This window comes from Channa argus, chromosome 3 (genome assembly GCF_033026475.1).
Source record: "Channa argus isolate prfri chromosome 3, Channa argus male v1.0, whole genome shotgun sequence".
Classification (NCBI taxonomy): domain Eukaryota; kingdom Metazoa; phylum Chordata; class Actinopteri; order Anabantiformes; family Channidae; genus Channa; species Channa argus.
Window position 1 is genome coordinate 11,070,016 of NC_090199.1, and position 26,859 is coordinate 11,096,874.

The 26,859-nt window shown below is 38.4% G+C and overlaps 2 protein-coding genes across 2 annotated transcripts in view; both read left to right on the forward strand.

Moving 5' to 3' along the window:
• Positions 1–659: 659 nt before the first annotated feature.
• Positions 660–6,837, forward strand: si:dkey-27h10.2 (uncharacterized). Its single transcript, XM_067499098.1, has 9 exons — positions 660–810; positions 1,152–1,412; positions 1,572–1,658; positions 2,276–2,314; positions 2,447–2,526; positions 3,167–3,263; positions 3,361–3,432; positions 5,818–6,036; positions 6,743–6,837. The coding sequence occupies exons 1-9, from the start codon at positions 777–779 to the stop codon at positions 6,793–6,795; spliced, it is 942 nt and encodes a 313-aa protein (XP_067355199.1). The 5' UTR covers positions 660–776; the 3' UTR covers positions 6,796–6,837.
• A 14,566-nt stretch (positions 6,838–21,403) lies between these two features.
• The window catches only part of frem3 (Fras1 related extracellular matrix 3), a 29,066-nt gene continuing 23,610 nt past the window's right edge, over positions 21,404–26,859 (forward strand). The window contains exon 1 of the mRNA XM_067498612.1: positions 21,404–26,591. Within this exon, the coding sequence (XP_067354713.1) occupies positions 21,563–26,591 (5,029 nt within the window). The 5' untranslated portion in view covers positions 21,404–21,562. The remainder of the gene's footprint in view (positions 26,592–26,859) is intronic.

A 26,859-nucleotide genomic window follows, 5' to 3' on the forward strand; every position in this document is an offset into this window, starting at 1 on the left:
TTTCTGTTGGACAAATGAGTAACTAATCAGTGATGAGATTTGTTGACAATTTTCTGATTTTTCTGATTGACTAAATGACTGATCGTCTCTAAATCTTTCACACTCATCACATCTTCCAGTACCTTAATACCCTCTTTGTAATTTAACAAAGCTGCAGCTTACACATTATTCCGTATATATTAAAGCTTATGTACCTGTTTTTGTTTATAGTGCACCACACAGGATAATAGTTTGGTGAATGTCAGATGTTTTTTGGTCTAACCTTAAACTAAAAAAAAAAAAAAAAAAAAAAAAAAAAAAAAAAGGGCAATTACCCTTCTCCTTAGTCACAGCGACATCTAGTGGGGGGAAATAGAACCGACAGCAGCCGGGAAAAAATGTCTCAAGTAACACATTTTGCAAAGTTCCCACTTAAAGACATACAGTTAGTAATTAAACCTATCATCTGTTGCCTAAAGTTAATAACATGAAAAAGAAATTGCCAAATTAATCTTAAGGTTCACTAAAGGAACAACCAAACCAGTAATGAAAGTAAAATCGCAACTCTAATCTGCTGCAGTCAGAGAAGAGTCTGAAGCAACATAGTCATTTATTTCCTCTCACACTGTTTGAGAAACGCTGCATCCTGCTGTGGTCAGAGACGTTGGTCCTCTTTAACTCCTTTGTGTGAAATGCTGTGAGGCAGTCAAGACGAAAACAAGCACATGAAAGCATCCTCTTGGGACAGTGACGTTTAATATTAAGAATATCCAGACTTTGTAGATTTTCCACCTACAATGGCATCAGTCCGGTTTTCCTTCATGATCCTGGGTAAGGCTCCCTATTCATTTTAGTTTTATTAAAATATCATATTAATGCTTAGTTTTGGTGTAAATATGAATGTAGTTTTATTTTAGAAACCACCTTTTTCAGGCTTTTCTTTCTGACCTCATGTAATCAGTTGTAGACAGTAAAGTAAAATGTAAAAAAAATTATAGAAATTTAAAATATTTTAAGACATTATTACAGATGAATAAACTCATGAAGTCAAATTGCTATATGTTTGCTTGAAACACCGTTTGAGCAAAATATCATCATGCCATGTTTTATTTTCAAAATTTGTATTTTGTGTTCACCTATTGAATAGTGTTAAAAAGTTTCCCTTCCTGCAGGTTTGGTTGTAGCTTCTGCCTTTGGAAATAATAATTCAACAGAGGCCTCTACTGATGAGACAAACCCTAATTCAACTGAAAGTACTGCCAGTGATTCCAACACCACTATTGTTATTAGTAGTACCATCACATCTGCCTGCACCACTCAAAACTGCAGCAGCAATCCCGTTACAATAACCAGTAAACCCACTGCCACCAGTAACAACAGCATTACCAATAACACCGTCAACCCCTCAACAGCAACAACAAAAACAACACACGGTGAGTACCTGAACTATTTATAACCCCTCTTATTTTTCCCCACAACTAATGGTGGATGGTCGTATTGGACCACCCTTTCTATTGTTGGTCTCATTCTTTTACTGTTGTACCTGTTTCCACCGTTGCTTTCTTGTGGAATAACACATTTCTCTGATTCAGGTGGTAAGACCACGATGTCTTCGGCCACACCTAAAACCACTGTTTCCTCTACAACCACAATTTCCACCACTATAACCCAACCCAACAGTAAGTGGGGACTCCTTCTGTATCCTAAGGATTTAACAGTTTAATAATCTTTAGCATCTTTCAGCCCCTATTTTTGGTTTCACAGCTTAAAGTTTTATAATTTCAATTGACTGTCACAGCTGTCAACTTTGACTTCCTGCAACTGTTTTAGAGAAAACCCCTGGATAATTCCTCCATGTCTTTCAAGTAAAGGGCTGGGATACAAAGCTGTCAACCGGCTACTAAATATAGAGCTGTTTAGCACCTGTAAACACCAGTTGTTTTTCTCTAAGCATTCTGTAGTGGCCATGAGAACATTGGGTTCATTGGGAAACTCAACCCAGACATTGCAGCTCAGTTGTGTATGGTACACACACACACATTAGACCAAGCATAGTGACGTCATTGTGTCAGCTTGTTCTGCTGCCCCCCAAGTGGCTAATGCAGTTTCAAACCACTTGAATGTGTAACTGATCAATCTAATGTCGTCTGACTATATTGTGAATAGAAATTTATCATTAATATGTCAGTAGCAAATTATACTAAACCTAAATAGTAACTCATCCTAAATTTAGATTGTTTGTGGTTTATTGGAACCTTTTTTCTCTTAGAAGCAAACTTTTTTCTCTTTCTAATAGAAAATGGTGGCCAAAGTGAGACCGAAGGTAACTCCACTGGTGAGTTACACTGTGCTCCCGCACATCTGGAACTATATTATACCAATAATTGTAAATACTGGTGTATTCACAAAGTACCATTGTGTAAGAAAGTGTCTTCATCTTTTTAAACATGAACTCTACCTCCTTCAGGCATTATCATCCTAATTGTGATCATCTTTTTAATTGCTTTATTTGGAGTTGCTTGCTTCTGTGCAAAGCGGAGATCAAGGGTGAGTAGCCCTTTGCTTACGATACCAAATAAGAATAACCCATCGTAACTTCTACACTTTTGTTCTTAGAGATAAATAAGAACTATAGGCTGGATAGCATAGTTTTCTATGAAGGTTGCTCGTTGTTAGTTTGTTGTCAGCCTGCAGCCTGGATTCACTTATTCGTTGACTCTGTAGACCTTCATTGTTGTCCAAAATTTATGAAAACAGCCAGACACACCTCTCAACTGGATGACACATTCAATTTTTAACAAACCTCACACCATATTCTCTGATTCGGCACTTCCCCGTGTTGCGCATGGTGAACTGTGCACAACATTTAAGGTGGAATTATGGAGACTCCAAAGAATGTGGACAATATTTACAAGGGTCTTAGTTTTTGGATTGATGGAAAATGTCACCCAATGGAGTGATGTTCTTTTATCAGTTTAAGACCACAACAGCAACTCCAGGCTGAAGGCTGACAGCTAATTAAATGTGATTAGAGAAGATTCAATGGCGTAGCTACTCTACCACGCTTGCCGTCATATTTAGCACACACACTTGCATCACGAGAATCTGTTACTTCACAAAATGGCAAATCATTCCACAAATGTTGTGGCACTAATGTTTGTGTGCTTTGAATCCCCTCTTCCTACAGCGCTACTCTGTTGACCCCACTTGCAGACCAGATGAAGCCAACATCCCTCTCAGCACTATTGATCCTGAAATGCCCATTGAGGCTAGTTCTCAGAACGGTCCGCCCAACACACTCACAGATGTCCATAATAAAATAAACATCTTTCGAACTTGAAGCTGATTGTACTGTTGCTAATCCCCGTGTATACATTTCAGGGCTGCAAACATTCCAAAGTACAGAAGCTGCATCGATAGAGCCACAAGAACCAGGGGGGGAAGTGCAGAAAAGTAAGAGCAAATCTGACCTGTATGTTTTATTGTGTTGTGTCTGTGGAGCTCAGAGACACAGGACAAGGCCTTTGTTTTAGCTGTATTAGATCAAGATGCGTATTTACATGTGTTTGTGTAGTCATTGTGTGCTTTTTCCTTCCTGTTTCTTAAGATCAGTTAACTTATTTATAGGGAACTACAGAAACTCTGTCACACTCTGATGCTGTGAAATATTCAGATGTGTTTTTGCATGATCGCAGGCATTGATTGAACTTTTTAATAAAACAGAAAATTTAAGAGTGGTACATTGCAACAATTGTGCGAAATATCAAACACCACTGTGTATTTATAGAGACTGTGTCTATTGCCAAAGTTTGTGTGAATATATAGGAAGGAAATTCGATCTCATGCACACATATGGTTTTGCGTGACTGCAAAAACAGCTTGCATAAATTAGTTCAGATTTTGGTGACTTTGACAGAAAGTTTTGAAATGTCTGTGATGGCAAATGTGCACCGTTGGTTAATGCCAAGTTTGAAAAGAGAAAGAAAGAAAGAAAGAAAGAAAGAAAGAAAGAAAGAAAGAAAGAAAGAAAGAAAGAAAGAAAGAAAGAAAGAAAGAAAGAAATAGACTGCAGTACTCAAATCTACCACTTGATGGAAATGAAGGCCAAGTTAGAAATTAATAGTATATTACTATATCTGATATATTATATTTACAGGGGTTAAAAATTTGATAAAAATATTTATATGCAGCAAGTCAATACATACTTTTGCAAGATAACAAAGCAACATTTAAAAGTCCACACTGTTAATGTAATAAGCTATTTAAAACGTTTCTATTGTAGACACTTGGTGCCATACAGCATGCCGAAAAAACACAGTTGCTTATTCTTTACTATATTTGTGATGTGTTTATTTGCCTGAGAACATATGTGGTTTCTGTTTTACTAAGAGGTGTCCCCAAACTGAGAGGTTAAAGTCATATCTGGGCGTGCTTCTGTGCTAGGCACTGGCACTAGCTTCCTTTCTAATAATTCTGTTCATCCACTCACGGGAAAAACAGCCATCAGAATGGCTGGGCAGTCAGACTGGATTTACCATAATGTCATAAAGAAGAATATGATTTAGCTGATGATGCTTGCTTGATAAAGTGATTATTTTATCTCAAACTGCAGTGAATACTGAGGAAACCAGACACAGGTTTGCTAAATAGTACATTTCACAAATCCAAAAACCTGTGACACAAATTTCCTCAGAGTTACTGTTTGTTTAGTAAGTAAGATGCTAAAATAAACAGAATTCCCTGTTACACACCCTATATTCATTCTCTCAAACTGTCTTTTGGTTTAAAGAAAATAATGGATTTGAGAAGAAAATTTGGATTGGTACATATTTATGGTACATATGTCCCATATTCATGGGACATATGTCACTGTAGATCAGTAATCAGTTTTCTTTTACAAATTGTGTTTTTACTACATTAAAAAGTTTTTTTTTATCAGAGAGGAAGTTAGTTGAGTGTTTGTAACTTGTTGCCTATAGTAACAAAAAACAACTTTAAACCACACAATGATATAAGCATGCTCTGTGTTAGCTGGAAATACAGATTGTGCAAACCGATCAAACAGTGATAATAAAGTTTCACACTGGCACGTCAAATAGTGTAGCAGATAGCACAACTAGCTGACATTCAGTAATTTTACAGGTGCTTACAAAAGTGCAGTTAATAAAAATGTTCAACTGGACTGCTAGACTGGGGGCTGCGTTTTGTCTCTAGCTCAACAACCAGCCACAGGCTTTTTCCTCTCATACACATTCAGCTCCATTTGCAGTTTAACACTGTGCCAACTTCCAATCACATTTCAAGTTTTAGACTATATCCAGTTTATTTGCTCACAGCCAGGTGTCCACCAGTGATGATGAGTCTAATTGTCAACCCTTCATCTCCACTTTCCCTGTACTAAACCCTGGGTCAGATAATGATGGGGCTGCTCTACTTTCCCACAGCCCCCAACAGCTGCATAGGTGTAGTTCATTAGGAGCTGGTCAGTAATCATTTGCCTTGTTACCAACCTGGTGACCCACTCAAAAAGACCCCCCACCCCCACCCCAGGGGAAAAACCACTTCAGGCCATATGAGTTATTACTGTTATTATGTGTTAGCTAAACAAATGTAATGGAAACATGACTCAAGAACATTACACAATTATTTTTTGCAACAGTTTAACTTCCTATTAAACATGCGTGACAGTAAGGGTTGATTTTTCCATCATACACCAATATCAGATGGTCTGTGTTTATTTAATAAAAATTCCTGACTGACTAGACACAGATGTAGAAAAACAGCATTTAACTTCCACTAAAAACAGCTGTGTTGTTTGCTTTTGTTGTTATTTCACAGCTGAGGCTGACAAATCGGAGTCTGCAACTCCGAGCCCACCTGCTGGCAGCTCGGAGGACAAACCCAAAGAGGTCGTCGCTGAGCAGAGCCCCCCTGCCCCTGTGGAGCCAAGTGTGGACGAGAAAACCGATGAAGAAGATCTTGGGTCCAACAAAACCTCAGTGGAATCGCTCAAGGAGACAAACGAGAACAACAGTAACAATTCTGACTTGACAAGAGGTTTGTATTTGATGTTTGTCTCAATGTGAGATGAGATCACAAACATTTTGCAATACACTGTCATCTCCTGATTCTGATGTATGTCTTCACTCAGTCCTAAGAGGAGTCAGGAGTCTATTTAGAGTTTCTATTTTGTATTGTGGTGATTTCACAGTTTCCCTACATTAAGTGGGTCAATGTACGTTTACAAAATAGTGACAGCGTGACAGCTCCTTTCGTATGATTCTTCATATCTTTAACTTAATGCAACACGGGTCGTTTCAACACATCCTCTTTTTTGTACCTAATGTTTTCACTAGTAATTTAGACTGTACACATAAAGAATACTGGCTGTAAAAAGATCCTTTTCCATTGGCACAATCCTGATAGAGATGTCAGTCACAATCTACAGACTACAATGCAGTACACGACAAGCAACAGTATTTCTGCCACAGTGCATTGGTTTAAGCATTTAAAATGAAGTGGGAATCTTCCCAAATATTTGTATCATTAGTATGCATTACCTAGAAAATATATGATATATTTCAAGCTGTATGTATTGGACATTTACAGTATAGTAAGACATTGGAAATCTCCAACTATTTCCTGGAAAGTAAGTACAACAGTTATAATTATATCATCACGTTTCATGTAGATACTGTCTTCACCCAAACAGATCGTTTTCATGTGTTGCATTATGATTCACATTTTTTTGTCTTTTTCACAGGTGTGAAGTTGAGCAACGGGTTCTGGGATGTTCCTCTCAACTGCCCAGTGTGACATTCCTGCTTCTCTGACCCCTTTCGGTTCCTCAGGAACTCGGTAAGATCCCAGTGGACAAGTGCTTGCCTGCAGCTGCTGTGCTGCTCAGCCAGCTCAGGTGTTAGTAAAGGGAAAACTCACTCCCTGAACTACAGGTCCCCAGGCTACATACGACCACTGTAAGTGCTCAGTTACAGCTTCCTGTCCTAAATTAACATATTAAAAATAGAGGGGTCATAACCATTAAATCTAAAATTATAAAATGTGCCTGGTGTCCGGTAGTTTATTAATACACACTATGGAAGCAGCATCCACAGCTGAACCTAATTGCAAAAAGAAAGTATCACAACATACAGTATATCGGTATTCATACCATATCAGTATGAAATCATTTCGATTCACACCGATTCATCAGTGTTTGCTTTTACTTTTGCTCTTAATTTTACAGCAGATCCAGATTTTTGTGTGAACCTTCCATCTAATCTGTAGGTTTTTATGTTGCACATAATACTTAATACTTAAGTCTCTGCTGCTCTATCTCCCTCTGATGGATGAGATTCTTCTCGCACAAGTAACAACATGGGCCTTTTTAGTCTAATCATCGTGTCCTTCAGGATGTGAGGTCCCGATCTGCACCTGCACCCTCTTTCTCTTCCGATCCTCTCAGAAACAGTCAGGGTCGGAGCCCGGGGCCCGAGGAATTCACACTGCTCTGAGCAGCTGATGATTAGCTCACATCTGAGAAGTTAGCCGGGCGAAAGCTCACTGTTTGGAGTTACGGATCATCTCCCCTCTCACAAAAACACCAGCTTCAGAAGCATCTCCATTTCAGCAAATCACTTCTGCTTCTTTATTTATAAAAAGCTGTTCACACAGTAAGAGGACAGCTTTTTACTCTAAATGAAGACAAAGATAATTTCACATGCTACCATAAAAGCCTCAATAAAATAGTGGTTTGCACATGAAAAAATGGGGAGCATCAAAACAAGAAGTGAGTTATTTTTGACTGTTAAATTTACTGTATGTTAATAATATTAATAATAACTTTACCTGATATGTATGGTGACTTGACCAGGGGGTACCTTGGCATTTAATAGATAATGGATAGATGAATCAATGCTGGGCTAAGCATCTTTCACATTAAAATGCTGCTCAAAGCACTTTACACCTGTTAACTTAATTTACCTTTAATACACCAATCTTACCCTTACACTAACCACAGTTCTTTTATAGGTATGCAAAATCGTACGAAACAAAATTATTTGTTTTATAAACTAACCCGATAAAATATAATGTAACTACTGTGCAAACCTCATGCTTTTAATATGACTTCCAGTTCTTTGGTTGTCGTATAAAAAAAGTGGAAATGCTCAAGATGTGTACACTCAGCATATTCTAATATTAAAGAAATATTTCTGTACACAAGACAGATAGTCATGAACACATTTTCTAAACTTCCTCTAAGTTGTCTTCTGTTAAAATGTACAACACATTTTCAGACCAATAGTTTCCCTAAAGAGATATTTGTTTCCATTATCTTAAAGTGATTTTAAAATCTACAGAAAGACAACTGAAGTTTCCCAGATTGTGTTTGGCTCACATGTCTGGCAAACATAACCCAGTGAACACATGTTGTAAAACAGTAAATAACATCATTTGCAAAATCCCCAGACAAAAGAAAAAGTGAACTCGTTCCCACCTGGTTTGGGAAGTGATGAGCAAGCTGGAAACTAAAGTTGAAAGGCTATTTGCCATTCTGCAGCAGAGGATAATGGATATGAACTGACAGGTCATAAACTAAAGCCGCATAATTAGACCTGGGACTTTACTGTGTTATTTTCCAGTCAGAGATCGGCTTTCATGTTTGATGGCCAATGTTGGAGGAAACTGTCTGTGCTGTCTGGGATGAGGCAAATGAGCTTGTAGTTTGCTACAAGCAGCTTGTTTCGTTTACAGAGGTTTTTACTGGAAGAAGCTGCTGCTGCCAGTTTGGAGACATCACAAATATGAGAAGAATAATCTGAGGCTGAAGAGTGTAGTTCATCTCCCACAATTCCTTGTGTGTGATTTCAGAACCAGAATAATATGAAAAAGCATGAAATATTTACGGAATGTTTAACTATTAGACTACTCGTCACTTCCCACTAATAGAAAAAGTTCTTTTCTTGGGCTGCTGGTGTGAACACAGATTTATGGTAGGCAGAATGACAGTGGTGTTAGTGGTGAATGCATGATCTTTAGCTCAGTAATAACAGAGAGGGAAAACTTCCTGGTTGTGAGGTTTGATGTGGTTGAGACTGGCAGGTAAGTCATTACACCTGGCCAGCTTTACATGGGGGAGGGACCGTCGGAAAGCACAGATTGACATACCCCTCACTCTACAAGAAGAAAACAGCTGGTGGAGGCTGGTTCTGCTCCTACCTCCCTGCACTTCCCAGCACAAATCCTCAAGTTTTGGTCATGAAATTAAAAACTAAAACTGTGTAACACAGTGAAGATAGCAATTAGAGTTGCACTGTGAAAGGACTGTGTCGGCAGTATAAGCTAAACATGCAGTTTTGATTCTGTCGTTATTTCTGTTTAGGAATTTGGTGATTTTAATGTTCTAGCTTCAAATTAAGGATCTTTTATGTTTTACTGGATTCACTAAACTTTTTCAAAACCCTTAATATACAGTACAAGGTTTAATGTGAAAATTGCATTTTTCATGTACAAGGTAAAGAAAAACTAACAATGATTGTATTGCTTGTATTAATCAGAATTGATACAAAGGTACTTGAAATGTATTCAAAGCAAGATATTCATCAGTTTTTTTAAGAAAGTGTAAAAAGGTCTCCAAGAGAATTGTCCAGTAACTGGAAAGAACTTTGACTCACTCCTGCCAGTGTTTTGGGTTTTACATAACAATGATCCTTAGACCCACCCTCCTCCTGGCAAACACACATCAGGCGTTCACTTAAGCTTATTTAGTGTTATCACATTATCATTGTAAAATGTATAAAGCCTGAAGCCTGTAGGACCATATTTTTAAAAACAACTACACTACAGCTTCTAGTATAACTTTGGTCATTTTCTAAATGAATTGTATTGTCTATCACTTTTTTTTCCTTTTTTGGATTTTCCCGAAAGTTTGGGTTCGCTACAGTGGATCAGGGGGTCCACACAATATTTACTTTTTTATTCCATGAGCCCTTCCTAATGCTTTTTTGCCTATCTTGTGTAGATTATTACATGAATTGTTTTGGTCTCAGGGCTATATGCTAACACTGGATCATCAGTTCTCTTATGAAAGTATTCTATTTGTCAGCAAATATTAAAAGAAGATGTTGCACACTATTTTAGAAGTTACCTGGCTTAAAAAGTTTTTTGATAGATTTAGTTCCTAATTCAGTAGGATTTTTGTAGTTCGTCCTCACTTTTTGCCAGTGTCTTACCACTGCCACTCATCTTTGTCTAGAGCCAAAGATGATGCCAACAGCCAGTTAGTGAAACTTAAGTAACTTAACTTTAACAGTTGCTAAAGCATCAGTACATAAAGTACGTAAAACATATATACTGTACAGTCTGTCAATAACATTTGACCCTTGACTTTTGAGGATACCATTCCGTTTAGCAACTTGTCAACGTAGTAGAAATTGTCCATCAAACATAATCCATCAAGGAGACAAGGTAGATGATTTCCAAACAATTTTGGTGAGTTTGTGTTGAAATTGATCCTCTTGCAGGGTCATGCTGTGCTTCTGTGAAAATGTCTAGACAATGACAAATGAGGCTTAACCTGATCTGGTCTTTAATCTGAAACCCATGCAGAACACTGCACACGTACAGCAGACTGATTCCTTTCTTTGTATCTGTATACACACTGTATTTGAACTCACATGTCAATTTTCTGTGTCCATGCCTCTTTATCAAAACCTTGTTCAATTCCTTGATCTCTGGAGGTACTAAGTTGAAGATCTTCCCAAAGGTCGAAGGTTAGACAGTCCTAATTAAAGGGTACACCGTGACAGCAGGGGAATAATATGTCCTCACTGTCAGAGTCAACTGTCTCACATTCTTTGCAAGTCATTAAGCAAGTCCCTGCAGAATTGAAAATGTAGTTGCTGTTGTGATTTGAAGTCCACACCAGGACATACTAGTATTTCAACGAAGACCACTGTGCAGGACAGAATTCAATCAATATATGTGAGAAGAGAGAGACATTGAAAGCTGCTTATTAGCAGGCCTTACAGTTATCTTCCAAGTAATATGTTTTTTTTTATCCAACATCCTTTCTAAATGTTATTGATTTAAATTAAAGGAGACCACTGTTATTACAAGACCAGTTTGATTTCTGTCCTGCTGCAGGCAGCACACAAGTCAGGTGTTAAGACGCAAGCAAGCAGTAAGGAGTTTTAAAAGACTTCTCACCTCTGCTTTCTCTGATACCCAAACCTGCATCCTTTTATTTTAAGATGTCCAAGCATGCCAGGCCTTGACCTTCATCATTTACACCACTGACACTTTACGACACAAGTGTCACACTTTCTATATTCTTCCTTTGTACTTTGATACAGACTTTGACAGGTGGCCCGCAAAACATTTATTGGGCTTAATTTAGAGGCACATGTTTCATTACTTTACACAGTGCTTCACGTCACTGAACAAAGGGAAAAGGGGGAAGGCTTCATAGTCCAAAACAATTTGTTGAGAACACGGACATAAAGTCGACACTTGTGTGATCACACCTCTGACATTCTGTTGTCTATTGACCAAGCTGGCCGTTGTTACTTTACTTTGTTTCCTCGTCCAGCTCTCTTTGTAAAGAGGAAGCATCAGTCCAGTTCATGTTGAAATAATGAAAACTTACTGTAGTTTAGAAAATTGGCATGACCGCCATTGCACAGGTCTTTTAGTATGTAGATTGAGTAAATGTTTGCTTAATGTTACAGGAAATGGAGAAACCACTAATATGTTTTGTGTGTACAAAGTGTTGAGCTTCATAACAATTTATATCTTTATCAAATTTAAGTTATTATAATTCATCCTGAGGACCTAATTCCATGACAATTTATTACTGTCCAAATATCTAAGTCTGAAGCAGAACCCGTAGATGCACACAAACAGTGATGCAAAGAGTGTGCTATTTAGGCAACAACAGTTCAACAACAGTTACTTCGTTAGAAACCTTTAATCACAAGAGTTAAAGTTCATCCAAAATGAAAACATTGACAAGAAGCACATTTGCAGTATAATTATTATTTTTTAAAGCTTACATAATCAGGATCTGGTGAGGTCCAGCAGGTTTGGTAAGACCTGAGAGAGAAAACAATGGCCCCACCAAACACATGACCCAAACGAATCCAGTTTAGATCCACTGAAACATCTTTTATCTGTAACTGCTTATCCTGTCCTCCGTCACGGGGGACTGGAGTCGATTCCAGCAGGGTATACCCTAAAATACAAACACACAGACAGACATCCAGTCAACTCACAGTCACACCTATGGGTAATTTAGTCACAGATTAACCTGCATATGTTCATACTCTGCTGTCTTCAATATTCTAATTTAGGAAATGCAATAATAACACAAAATATTACAAGAATGAAATAATAGAATCTGATTAAGGAAGGGGTTTACTGATGTTTGTTAGATGTTTCTTAAAAATTGATCATTTTTTATAGTTAAATATTTCTTTTAAATGGTCAGAAATTCTTATTACTTAAGATTTTATTAACTAGGATGAGTATTATATAACTATTTTTATGACGGATGATAAGTCCAGTGCTGCTGACCATTTCGATGACACCCCACAATGCAAACCCATGAGGGCTACAGTTGTAGGGACAGGGCCCTCACCTGGTGTCCTCTCCAAGCTAGTTTAGACATTCCTGGTATGGCTTTGTGCAGTGGGCAGGGCTGCTGTGATCAGGAGGCTTGTTGACAGATGGACATTCATTCACCTGCTGGTATCGCCTCTGGCATCGGCTTCACATTCCTTAGGCAGTGTCAAACTGTCAGAAGCACACCGTGGCTTTATTATATCTCTGTCTCTCGACATTCACATACAGTTTAAAGACAGCTCAGGTGGAAGTCCCTGACAATGTTACACTTTAAGTTTCCTTTCATGTGATGCTAGTTGATGTGTGGACAAAAACGGGATTGTGGAAACAACCAAGAACTGGAATCTGAGCATCAGGCTTGATGAATATCTTCCAGACAATATTACACCAAAAGGAGTTAATTAAAGTACAGGATGACAGTTGTCATTGTTTATAACCAATCCAATGTGGTATTTGTACATTAGATTTTTACATTAGATAATGTTTTTCTACAAACTCGATTTAAAAAAATTTGGGACAATGTGAAAAATGTAAATAAAAACAGAATGCAATTATTTGCAAAGCTCATCAAACCACATTTTTCACACAAGTATTAGCTCGTTTTGAATTTGATTGCACCAACACATCTTAAAAAAGTTGGAACAGAAGAAACAAATGGCTGGAAAGTACACACACACACAATACACAATTTAACTCCGTGCAAATTATGGTATTGAATTTCAAGTATTGAATTTCTACATTACTTAGGTTCTTTACACCTTGATTCTAAATGTAAATTTGCATGTAAATTTGCATCTTGTTTTAATTTGAAAAGCATCCCCTCTAAAGTCTGCTTCATGTAACCTTGGAGTACTCAGACTGTCAAGTCTGATGTACTTTATCCCTCTAGTTGCTGTAACATCTGTTTTTGTACATGCTTTCTGTTATGTCAGTGGCCTCCATAAAACATTTCACTTTACAAGATAAAAACAAGTTCAGTTCAGACCAGTGCCTCATGATTTAGCATTCAGATGTTTTTTGTCCTCTCAGGTTTGAAATGTTTCTATTTGTGTGACTTAGAAAGATGAACATCTTTGGAGTCAGTTGAACATTTTCTTCCACACCACTAAATCCCCCTTGGAATGTCCAGTCTTTCAGCAGCCACAGTTTACTATACTGGCAAATTGGTCCCCACAGATCCTTGTCTGTGCCTGTGGCTCAACTCAGTATAGCCACAAGCCATAAGATCAATGCAAAGTCTTCTGTGCAACCTGAGCCTCAGTAGTCACATTACTGCTTCAAAACCAAACCCTTCTATATTGGATGCAGTTCAGATAAACTCAGGCCAGATTTTAAAATGTGGAGTTGTGAGAAAATAAAAGCTTTTCCAATGAAGTTTAATTGACTGTCTTTCAAAGCCTGATATCTCTAAAGCCTTTGAGTAATTGCTTCGTTATTGCATATAAATATGGGTAATTCTATCTTTATTTACAAGACAAATATCAGAATAATCCAAAGTGAGTCTAAGATGGGCCAACGCTGGTTACTACAGCCACTTAATGTGGAAGCCTAAATCACGTTACAAGATGTGGACTGGGATTATGTCTCCTTAAACAGATGTTGCTCGATAGAGGTCAAAGGTCATGTCAAAGGCCAAATAAACTTGGCCAAAGCAGAAGTTACAAGTGTGAAAAAACAGGTGATTGCATGACACATGACTGTGGGACAGGTTACATTTTTATTGATCTGTACCTTTTTACTGTGTCTCTTTCAGAGCAAAGAAAAGATTCATCATCATCCACCACTGTGGCAAAGGACAATTCTACTTATAACGTGTGAGAAATGTAGTTTGCTGTTGCCTTCCAGTTGGAAACTAACTTGTTGTACACAGCAGCTTTTTCAAGGGTAAATCTCAGCTGAGCTCAGCTTTTTAGACTTATTGATAACAGGATGTTTATGTGTTTATTGAATTTATACATTAAATGTTAATATTTTGGTACAGTTTTATAATAGGGTATTTAGGATTTTTAATTGCTATGAACTACATTACTTATTATGAAGAACAAACTATATGAGTACATTATTGTTTCATTGAAGTACAAGTGTAAATACAACTATTGTCAACCCATCACTGAAAGAAATTCTCAAATATGGGCAACCTAACAGCTCTTTACATAGTTATTACACTTTGCAAGAATTTATTTTAGATGGTTTCTTTATTTTGGTACAAATTTGTAAAATATAAGAAATATATATATATATATATATATATAAACTCTGTACTTCTGAATTTAAATTACTGTTTTTGTATCAGTTTACTGTAGTTTGCTATGTTATTTTTGTAGATGCTGCATTTTGCTTTTTCCTGTTCTTCCCACTCATTAGAATTATTCATTAGTTACTTTTGTGCTAAAACACTGCTATGATGTGAATGCCTTTTAAATATTTTAAATAAAAATAAGTTTGTCAAACTAGTTTTCTGCTCCGTTACTACCATTGTTCTAGCTGTCTTGGACAGTGTTTTTGTCCATCATTTTCCTTCACCAAATTTCTTTTTACCATAAGTACGAGCAAACACAGTTAGTTCAAAGTGACACTGTTAAAAGACAGGAATCTCCTGAAACTTTGCTGTATGCAGTAGCTGGCATTCTCTTTTTGGAATTGGTGTTCTTTAGAAATGAATGTGTCATTCCATCATTGTAGGTGTCAGGAAAAATAAAATAAAATATATAGTTTGTATTAACTTAGTCAATGTGACTAACTAAAAGCTCAATCAATGCTTTGAGCTCGTCTCACTAAATCAACAGCTGTGTGTATATGCCTTGAGAGTCTTGTTTGATTTCATAAGGCCCATAATATTTTTATAATTTCCATTTACAGTTGCCTAGAGTTTGAGTCTGATCCAGATACTATATCCAGCCTGTTTCCAAGGGCTTCCGCTGTCCTTTAAAGACAAGTAAAAGCCCCAGCCAATAACAATCTGCCTTTAGGATGCTTTAATCCACCATTAAGTAGATGAAATGTTGCACTGAGCCTGCGGTGCAGCAGTGACGGCAGGAGCGGTTCTAAAATTTGTGCACATACCCCCTAAGATCGACCACAGTCATGGACACCCTGCCCCAAACCTTCCAGTGCAGCAGAACACAAAACGCTTCCTACTCGGAACTGGATTCAAATGTCTCCGGTCTCAGTATCCTCTATTTATACGCTGTGTATATTTACAACAGGCCAGATGATTAGGATGCTAGCAAGTAGTGCGAGATCAAAAAGAATGCAGGGGCAAATTTCTTTAGCTATTCTAAGGATAAAACAAGTTCTTCAGGGGTGAACCACCTCTCTGATGTCAAAGCTTGTTTTTATACAACTTACCAAAGCTACTTTCTTGATTTATTGCACACATTTTGCAGGTGATCCTTCAAATTTGTCTAAAAGATTGGCTTTTGTTTAATCATATCATCTCAGTCACACAACCCACTCTCCTGATGTCCTATTTGTATCTCTACCGTCACGTTCCAATAAAAACTAAATAAAAATTATAGAGAAATGTCAAATATAGTTTGAACTAAATACATGAAAAATGTAAAAAATACCAGCGTCTTCGTTTACTGTGCTTCACTATGATTTGTATTTATGTTTTTTCCTGTTCCAAATCAACAACAAAATCCAATGAGATAACATGAGCTACATGTGCAAACATGATGTTTCAATAATCAAGAGAGGACATGATGGAGTATGAATCTTTTTTTTTCTAAACAAGAAAAATATAAAACAAAAACTCTTTAGAGTGGCCTACACCTTCATCTGCAGCAGCTCTGCATTGTCTGTAGACTCACACATTGAATATGATACTCTAAAAATCTTCAACACAGCTGTTTATCAGGTGTATAAATGGCTGAGATGTTCTCATGCTCAGACATGTAGAGACTGATCTCCAGGACCGTTGATTTTCTAAAGTGAAAACATTCATTAAAGCTTCTGTCAGCATGCTCAGTTCAGGTGCTTTGTAATGGTTTTACTTTTTTAAGGCATATTTCCTGACCTGTCACATTTGACACAACTAAACTACCTGAATTACATGTGTATATTCTATATAATTGTTTTTTTTGGTGTGTGTGTCTTAATCGTACACCTAGACTCTTAGTCTATAGCTGTGTTATGTTCATAACTCTTCTTTGGATGTATGATGTTTAATTCTGACAGATATAATCTGTCTGATCAAAAGAAAAAAACAAAAATAACTAACACCAGGGTCGCCATGCGGATGGCTTTGTTGGCTTTGGCTGTTTTGTAAAAAATGCTTTCCTATTTATTATGCAACTGAACTCCAAACACAATCATATTTTACAGAAAGAATAATCTGCATTCTGTCTTATGTTTCCTGCAAAAATATGATTATGGTGAAACTTGCTTTTTGAATAAATGACTGTGCTATATTTATTAAAGTTATGGGAGTCACAAGGATGTGTTTGGGATGGACGCTTGGTGTATAATCAGCAAGGGTGTCACACCTCAGACTTTGTGTTTCAACTTGTGGTTAAGTTAAAGCAAAAGCAATTAAACACAGAAAAATTGTCGTTTTGTTTCAGGAATAATAAACACATTCTGTGTGAAGTGACTGTTAGTTTTTTCTCTATGAAGCCACACCAACATCTTTCCCCATGATTAACCGAGCACAATGAGACTAACTGGAGTTTCTACTGTAACATCAGATATTTTGCCAAAAAAAAAATGTTTAGAAAGATTTTACTATTCTAAGTATCAACAGATTTAATGGATATCCCATTTATGCCAATTTTCAAAATGTCCTTATAATGCAAAATATGTCATCTACAATAGTGCATTTGCTCTTGCAGGTTATTTGTACAGAAACTTATTTTTAGGACACAGTGTTATGAGGCAGTGCAACGCTTCAAGTCAGTATTAGCTAACAGTGATATTATCCCAATATTTTAGATATGTTTACATCGCCCCCTTAGTTTAGCTTACGCTTCCTGCTAGCATAACAGTTCCCACCATTAAGGTCACGAAAGTTTGCTTTCCAAGGTCTATATGACAAAAGTCATGAAATAGTTTAAACAAATCAGCTTCAAGATATTCTACAATGTCTGGATAACTGAATGTCTCTCCTGATCACTAACTGGAGACTTTTACTAAGTACCTGTAGTTTAGTGCTAGTTGTCTGACAAATACAGTAGCTCCTGTGCAGTTGTGCTACATTAAACAGTGTCCATCCATCATATCACGCTGACTAGTTAGCTTCACTTGAGAGACTTATCTAGCAAACTTAGTTAGCATGAATTCATCTAATGTTTAATTTATTGAAAGTTGAAATACTTTACTTTCATCTCATTCTGCTTCTATGAAGGATTGAAATACATGTTAAATACATGTTCTTCAGATTTGCGCAATATATGCATATATATTGCGCAAATCTGAAGAACAAATATATATGTACAGATATGTGCAACACAAACATAAACTGGCCTGATCACAATCAAATTATGTAGACTACGAAAATAATTCTTTGGTAATTATTATAAAACTATACAGTTGAAAATAGATGATTACATACATTGTATGTATAATTGTGGATGTATTTTTAGGGCTACCTCAAACACACTGCTTCTTTTTGTGACACCACGGGAAAATCAAAAGATATCAGCCACGATATCAGGAAGAGAATTGTGGACCTCCACAAGTCTAGTTCAACCTTGGGTACAATTTCCAGATGCCTGAAGGTGCCACATTCATCTGTTCAAACTATTATACGCAAGTATAAGTGCCATGGGAATTTCCAACCATCATGCCGCTCAGGAAGGAAACAAGTTCTGTGTCCCACAGATGAATGTGCTTTGGCGTGAAATGTTTGTATCAGCCCCAGAACAAAAGCAACACAGGATGCTGTGTGAAGATGCTTGGTGAAGCTGGTAAGAGAGTGTCATTAAAGGCCACTTAGCGAGGAAGAGACATTGAGACATGTCATGTGGTTTGATGACGATAAAATTGAACTGTTTGGCCATAATGACCAATGTAACATTTGGAAGAAAAAGGGGGAAGGTTGCAAGTTTTATGTCAATCTGTCAAAGGGTTGCAGATGTATCTGAACTACAGTGGAATACTGAAATACTACTAATGGTATTCATAGACCATAGTTCAAATGACTTATGGCCACAATAACTACATGGAGAAAATATGTGGAAAAAATACTTTGCATACTGTTATTGTTATATTCAAGCAAAATATGTTAAACAAGAGCTCAACAAAAAGTTATAGTCATCTGAATTTGGATACAGCTTAAGCTTGACAGACATAACAACTGCACTGAGAAGAAAGCAAGCAAATCCCATCTTCTCTCTGAGTGGATGCTAAGGATACAGGATGGGATCCACTGGGGCTTTGTTTTCCATCTATCATGAGGTCATTAGTGCCTGCTGTCATCATGAGCTCTCCCCTGGATGAAGAGTTAATCTCAAGTGGCAAGGCCTGGCGTTGGCCCAACTCCTTTTTCTGTTTACCTTAGAACGCTCATTAAAGTCATGTGAAGTCTTTAATGTCTAAATTGGACAAAGGCAATTTATTAGTTCAATAAAGGCCCAGTTGCTGACACATTTAGCATCTGTTATTTTTAGCTTATAAAAGTAGTTATTTTGTGATTTTTTTTAGAAATTTCTCTTAAAAATGTTCATTTAGATGATACCGTAAGATACCATTTTGCATCAATGGGTCTTGTTTTTTTGCGGTACACTTTTTTACAATGATAGAAATCTGAGTGAAATCCAGGAGTATAAAAAGATTGCTGTGTATGTTTCTATAGTTATACCCTCTGGTGTGAGCCCCTTTTTATCCTTGGCTGGTCAAGGGAGGAGGGCAAGATTTATTTGGAGGATGCAATAACGAGCGTGATACAGAATGCCTGGATGCACATGGCATCTCTGCTATTTGACCCACACTTATAGGAAGGTTGCCGAACAGTTTTACTGTGTTTTCTTAAAGGCTTTATCGTGTCCAATAAAAACAGAAGCCTTCACAGAATTATAAATTGTAGTTATAATACCATCAAAAAAAAGTGTCCTTCCAGTTATCTTCAGAAAACAGATTTTGAATTTGACATTTTTCTATATTAGAAACACTTAGAAAGACTGGGAAAGAAAAAAAAAAAAAAAAAAAAAAAAAAAAATATATATATATATATATATATATATATATATATATATATATATATATATATATATATATATATATAAATCAGAACTTTGGTTGAAAGAATAGTGTCAAAATGTTTGAGCAATGTGCACAGATCACTTTATCTAGTGTCAGGCACATCTCAAAAGATGATCCATAAAAGGCTGCTAAGTATTTTTATCTTAACATGACCTTGTGCACCATACTGAGTACACATACTCACATTCTTACTGCATCCAGTGGAACTACGTTATCCTTCATGCTGTACTGTGTCAGTAATACTGCAGAAAAGGCCTGTTTTGTGAGTTTTCTTCACACATTTTAACAATTCTAACACCTACAGTGTGTTGTGTGGTTATAACCACATGGTGCATTTTGTTTATGCAAAATGTAATATATTTATGAATGAAAAACAACATCCTGATTATACTGTATATATCAGAAATACCTACATTTGTACAGTTATATGGAGGAATTCCAAGTTGATGTGTCAGCTCCAGCTTAAACAACACTTGAACACTAAACATCTGAGCAGGAGTTTGAGTTGTCTAGTGACCTCTGAGTGTGACTGTGACCAAAGTGTGTCCATACACCTGTCCTACCAGCTGATGCCAGATTATTGTCCCTCACTGAAGGACTGTGGTGCCGAAGTGTCCCACTGGACACCAGTGACCAGGACTTTAGAGGGAGTCTGAATTAAAAACACTATAATCATCGGAGAATTTCACACAGGTCATATGTACAGTTTCATTTTGTTACTGCTATTAACTAACTTTTTTTGTGCTGATTGTCAAAAAAACTTTGGACAAGAACTCAGGAAGAGCTCAAATCCTTGTCCTGTAGTGCAGATTTTAAGTAATCAAGAGTCTTTCTAAAATAGAGAAAACAATCAAAGCACAATATTTTATTATATATAAATTCTATATATTTTATTCAGTATTACTGTGTTTTACCATTTAACTACTTGTAAGAAGTTTAGCTGTGTTATGCAGAATGAGTTCTGGTACACTGGTTAGTAAAGGATTGCTGTGTAGCCAGATTTGGCCTTGACACTGAGACTTTGATGAAACTATAATGGGGGATTTCTTTCTTCCTTCACATAGTTCCCACCCTTTAAGACCCCTTCATCCCCATTTAAAGTAGTATGTGAAATCACACATGTCACATCATAGCACATAGCTAACTTCAAAGTGACTTTTAAACCACTTCTTAAACTAGTTGAGCTAAGTCAGCGGAATATTTTTAGGAATTTCTGTTTATTGTTTTAATAAATCAAGTTGGTTGGCCAAAGATCCTTAGGGGCTCTGGAATCATGCACTCCACTACCACCATAAATCTTATACAGAATATAGAGATGGAGGCTGTGGAAGCACAGATTTTACAAAGTTAGGTTAAACTTGTTTTTGCACTGGATTTTCTCTGTCCCTCCCCCTCTCTCTCTCTCTCTGAGATAAGGGTAGAAGGGTGGGCTTTGGTTGGTAAAGCACTTTCACAGTCTTGTCCAATGATCTTTCTTAAATTAGCCATGGGGGTAGGAGTTTCCCTCCCTGTGCTGAAAGAAGGAGGAGCCTGCGCCTGTCACTGTCTACTGTTTCATTATTACCTGCAAAGCCCTGCAGCATTCACCACACTTGTGCCTCTGTATGGACACACAGAAACACAGAGTTAGACAGTGGATAGACTCTAAGCCCCAAACCATTAGAGACAAGTTTTGTTTTTGATGCTTTTTCCCCACTTGGGAAAGGAATCTGACTGCAGCTGCTGATTTGTAAAATAAATTGCAAGGCAACTAGCACTGGACATGGCTGGTTGTCTGCAAAGTTGCCAACTTTGGAAAAAGTTGTCATTATTGAAATTCCTGCTTGTGACATTTTCTCTCAAGTTCTGTTTTTCCTCAGTAGATGCAGACCCATTTGATCCAGCTCACCTCCACCAGCACAGACCTGGACCTAATGAAGACAATATCATCATTGCTAACAATGGGATCAGGGTACCTTTTGGAAGGTCAGTGTATCTGGACCCTGTGAAAGACCTGGTAACAGAAGTGCAGCCTGGTGACCGCTGCCACATCACAGTTTTGGAAAATGACCCACTGGCCCAAAAACCTGGGATGCTGACCCCTAAAAAGTTTCCATGTTCATTTGGAACTGATGAAGTGAAATACACTCACTTTGGATCTCGGAGTCCCAGCAAAGATCGTGTGAAGCTGCAGCTTCGTTATGACTCCCAGATGGACACAGTTATCATCCCTTTTATGCTGGAAGTGGAGGTAGTGTTTCAGCAGCTAGAGATCCTCACCAGGAATATGCCTCTAAATGTAGAAAAGCTCAATGGTGATAGCAATCTCATTGACAAAAAGGGTCTGGAGTTTTCCTTTGAGGATGGTGTTACACAGTGTAAGATCACAACACTGGTCGGCGCTGGAAGACTTCCCAGGTATGGCACTCTTTTGAATAACCCCGCCAATGGCCAAATGGTTGACTGTGATGAGTTTGTGAAACAAGGCATTCACTACAAGCACACAGCTAAAACCAAGTCACCAAACAGAGACTATATCCCAATGATGGTGGAGCTGCAGGATAACAGTGGCAACACCTTAATCCAAGAACATTTTCAAATGATGGTTAGAATTAGAGAGGGTGCAGAAAATACCCCTCCTAAACCCAGCTTTGTGTCCATGATGATGATGGAGGTTGATCAGTTTGTAATGACAGCTATTACAAGTGACATGCTGGCTGCTGAAGATGTTGAATCTGACCCAGATGATTTAATCTTCAACATAACTTCACCTCTAAGCCCTCAGCAAGGCTATATCATCAGCACAGATGATCAGAACCTACCTATCACCTCTTTCTACCAGAGAGATATAAAAGATCTTAAAATAGCTTATAAACCACCCTCGGAGGACTCAGAAATAGAGAGGATTTTCCAGCTCGAGTTTGAAATTGTTGACACCGATGGTGCAGTGTCCGATACATTTGCTTTTATGATTGTGGTTAAGCCTATGAATACCATGGCTCCTGTAGCAACCAAAAATACAGGGCAGTTACTGTTTGAAGGGCAGTCCCGAGCACTCTCCAGCTCCCGGAATTTAGAGATTAGTGATGAGGATAACCTAGAAGATGTGAGAATCAGTGTTGTTGATGGCTTAAAGCATGGAGACCTGACTGTGCTAGGCGCTCGCAGAAAGTTCTTTACACCTGCTGATCTAGATGCTGGCATTGTGGTGTACCAGCACGATGGCAGTGACACCTATAGCGACAACATTATTTTTAGAATGACTGATGGCAGTAATGAAGTGGAGTTTTTATTTCCCATTACTATTGCTCCCACTGACGATGAGCCACCTATTATTAATGCTAACACCGGCCTGGTGCTTTTCAAGAATGAAGTTATGCAGATCTCTCCTTTCATTCTGAGTGCCACAGATATTGATTCAGAAGACTCCACTATTAAGTTTATCTTAGAAACACCCTACTCCACTGTAGGGGAACTTCTGCTAAGGCAAGTGGAGCCTCCTGCTGACCTATCTCTCTGGAAGTTCAGTGAGACAGATGAGATGTTTGAGCAGGTGGTGACTGAATGGTTCCAGCAGGATATCCTTGATGGAAAGCTATTTTATCGTCATGTTGGACCACATAGCACCACCACTGTGACTGACCATTTTGTGTTCAGGGTTCAAGATGATAATGACCCTCCTAATCAATCAGTTGAGCACATGTTCACCGTCAAAATCCATCCTGTTGATGACCTTGCTCCAGAACTTTTCCCAGGCACCACCCTTCACATGACAGTCCAGGAATATGAACTGACACACTTCAAAAAGAAATTCCTGTGTTACACTGATTTAGACTCAGATGACAGGGACCTGAAGTACATCATAACTAAATCCCCAACTGACACTGATGAGAACCATCCAGCTCCCTTAGGTGAAATTGTACTGACTGACAACCCTAAAACAGTAATTACAGAGTTCACACAGGCCCAGGTTAATCACCACAAAGTGGCTTACAAGCCTCCAGACCAGGAGCTGGGCATCACTCCAAAAGTGGCGCAGTTCACATTTACTGTGGAAGACACAGCTGGTAATACAGCAGATGGACTGTTTACCATTTTCCTACAGCCAGTTGACAACAAACCCCCAGTTATCACCAACACAGGGTTCGCTGTTTTAGAAAGAAGTACGTATATCATCACTAGAAAGGAGCTGCATGCCACTGACACAGATACTGATGATGAAAACATCATCTTCACTGTGACCCAGATTCCTCTGTATGGACAGCTGCAGTATTTAGGTGTTGACATGTCAAATGGTGAAACTTTTGTACTAGAAGATATTTCAAATGGCCGGCTAACCTACATCCACGGTGGAGAGGAATCCCTCAGTGATGCAATCAAGCTTGATGTCAGTGATGGTTTCCATGAAGTACCAATCATTATTAAGATCACCATTGAGCCAGTTGATGATGAGACTCCCACCATTATGCTTCCAGATGGCCTGCTCGGAGCCTCTATCGACGTGCTGGAAAATGGGGCCACAGAGATCACAAGTAATGTAATTCAGGGTCGCGATGAAGATACAGATGACCTCATGCTTACTTTTATTGTAGAAGAACCTCCTAAGCTTGGTGAAATCTTGGTCAGTGGTGCTCCAGCTGAGAGATTTACCCAGGAGGACATTATCAATGGGGTTGTGGCATATGCTCATACATCAGGTGAAATTGGGCCAGTCAGAATACATGACTCGTTCAATCTTACTCTTTCTGATATGTCAGAGCAGTGGGTCATTGGTGGCAACAAGGTCCAAGGCGTCACAGTTCACGTCACCATCCTTCCTGTTGACAGCATTCCACCAGTTGTCAGCGTTGGAGGGCAGTTTGTTGTTGTGGAAGGTGAAAAAAATGTTATCACTGTGGACCACATCCAAGCTGAAGATATTGATACAGACAATGAGGATATTCTATGTACCATAATCGTCCAACCAACATCTGGTTACGTAGAGAACATTTCCCCAGCTGCAGGCTCAGAGAAATCTAGGGCAGGAGCAGCCATTACTGCCTTTACGATTAAAGACGTTGCCCTTGGTCATATCTACTATGTCCAAAGCATTCACAAAGGCGTCGAACCTCTGGAAGATCGTCTCACCTTCCGCTGTTCAGATGGTATAAACTTCTCTGAACGCCACTTCTTCCCTATTGTTATTCTTCCCGCTAATGATGAAAAGCCTGAGATTTTCATTCGTGAGTTTGTTGTAATGGAGGGAATGAGTCTGGTCATTGACACACCGATCCTTAATGCAGCCGATGCTGACATTCCTGGGGATGAGCTCCACTTTGAGATCATCAAAAACCCCAAGCATGGTAAAATAGTTCACCAGCTCAGCACCGGCAGCATCTCCTTGAATAAATTCAACTTGGAACAGATAAAAGAAGCATCCAACATTGTCTACGAACATGATGACTCGGAGACCACAAAGGACAGCTTTGAAATCAGACTTTCTGATGGGAAACACAAAGTGGAAAAAACTGTTATTATAATGGTTATTCCTGTTGATGATGAGACTCCAAGGATGGCTATAAATGATGGTCTTGATGTTGAGATTGGGGAAACAAAAGTGATCAGCAACAGAGTTCTAAAAGCAACTGATCTTGATTCTGAAGATAAAGAGTTAATATATATTGTGCGTTATGGCCCTGGTCAAGGTTACCTTCAACGCATCAGCAAGTTTGGTGATGTTTTAGGTAATATCACCCTAGGAATGAACTTCACACAGGATGAAATTGACAAACAACTCATCCAGTATGTACACATAGGCCAGGAAGGTATCCGTGACCTGTTGAAATTTGATGTTACAGATGGCATCAATCCCCTTATTGACCGATACTTTTACATCAACATTGGAAGCATTGACATGGTCTTTCCAGAGGTTATTAACAAAGGCGTGACTCTCAGGGAGGGAGGCAAAGTCACTCTTACCACCGACCTCCTCAGCACAACTGATATCAACAGTCCTGATGAATACCTTAGCTTTAGCATCACAAGAGCACCTAGTAGAGGTCATTTAGAGAGTACTGACCACCCAGGTGTTCCCATTTCCACATTCACCCAGCTGCAGCTTGCTGGCAACAAGATCTACTACATCCATACCTCTGATGATGAGATGAAAATGGACAGTTTTGAGTTTGAAGTGACAGATGGTTACAATCCTGTCTTCCGAACCTTCAGAGTGTCCATCACTGATGTAGATAATAAAAAACCTGTCCTGACTATAAACAGGCTGGTTGTGGAAGAGGGAGAAACCAAGCTCATCACACCATTTGAGTTGACAGCTGAGGATCGGGATACACCAGATAATCTGCTGCGCTTTATAGTCACCCAGGTACCTGTTCATGGCCAGCTGCTTTTTAACAATACTCAACCGATTTCAATCTTTACTAAGCAGGACCTGAATGAGAACCTTATCAGCTATAAGCACGATGGTACCGAGACCAGTGAAGACAGCTTCTCCTTCACTGTCACAGATGGCACCCATAATGATTTTTATATTTTTCCTGACACTGTCTATGAGACACGCAAGCCCCAAATGATAACCATTTACATCAACACTGTTGACAATGGGGTGCCGCAAATTGTGGTGAACAAGGCTGCTGCCTCACTGAAAGTCCTTCAAACGGGCCACCTGGGCTTTGTAATCACCAGCAAGGCTCTTCGATCGGAGGATCGCGACAGTCCTGAGAAGATCCTGAAATACAGTGTGTCTGAGGCTCCACTACATGGCTTCATCATGAACACTGCCCTGGGAAATGATAGTATCACAACCTTCACTCAAGGTAAGTTAATGTCACACCATTAGCTCTTTACGTTTAGGTGGCATCAATGAATTGGTTATTTTATCAGTGGATATAAAATGACCATGTGTAATATTAGAAAGTTTGCTCAGTTGTAACCATATATTTTAGTATTTATCTCACATTGTCTCACAGTCCTTAGTACTGTCAGCAGCTAGTTTTCAAATAAAGACGCTAAGGTGAACCCATTGTATCCTACATATCTGGCACATAGTAAAGCCTTTAGCGGCTCTAGGAGAGACAAAAAGGA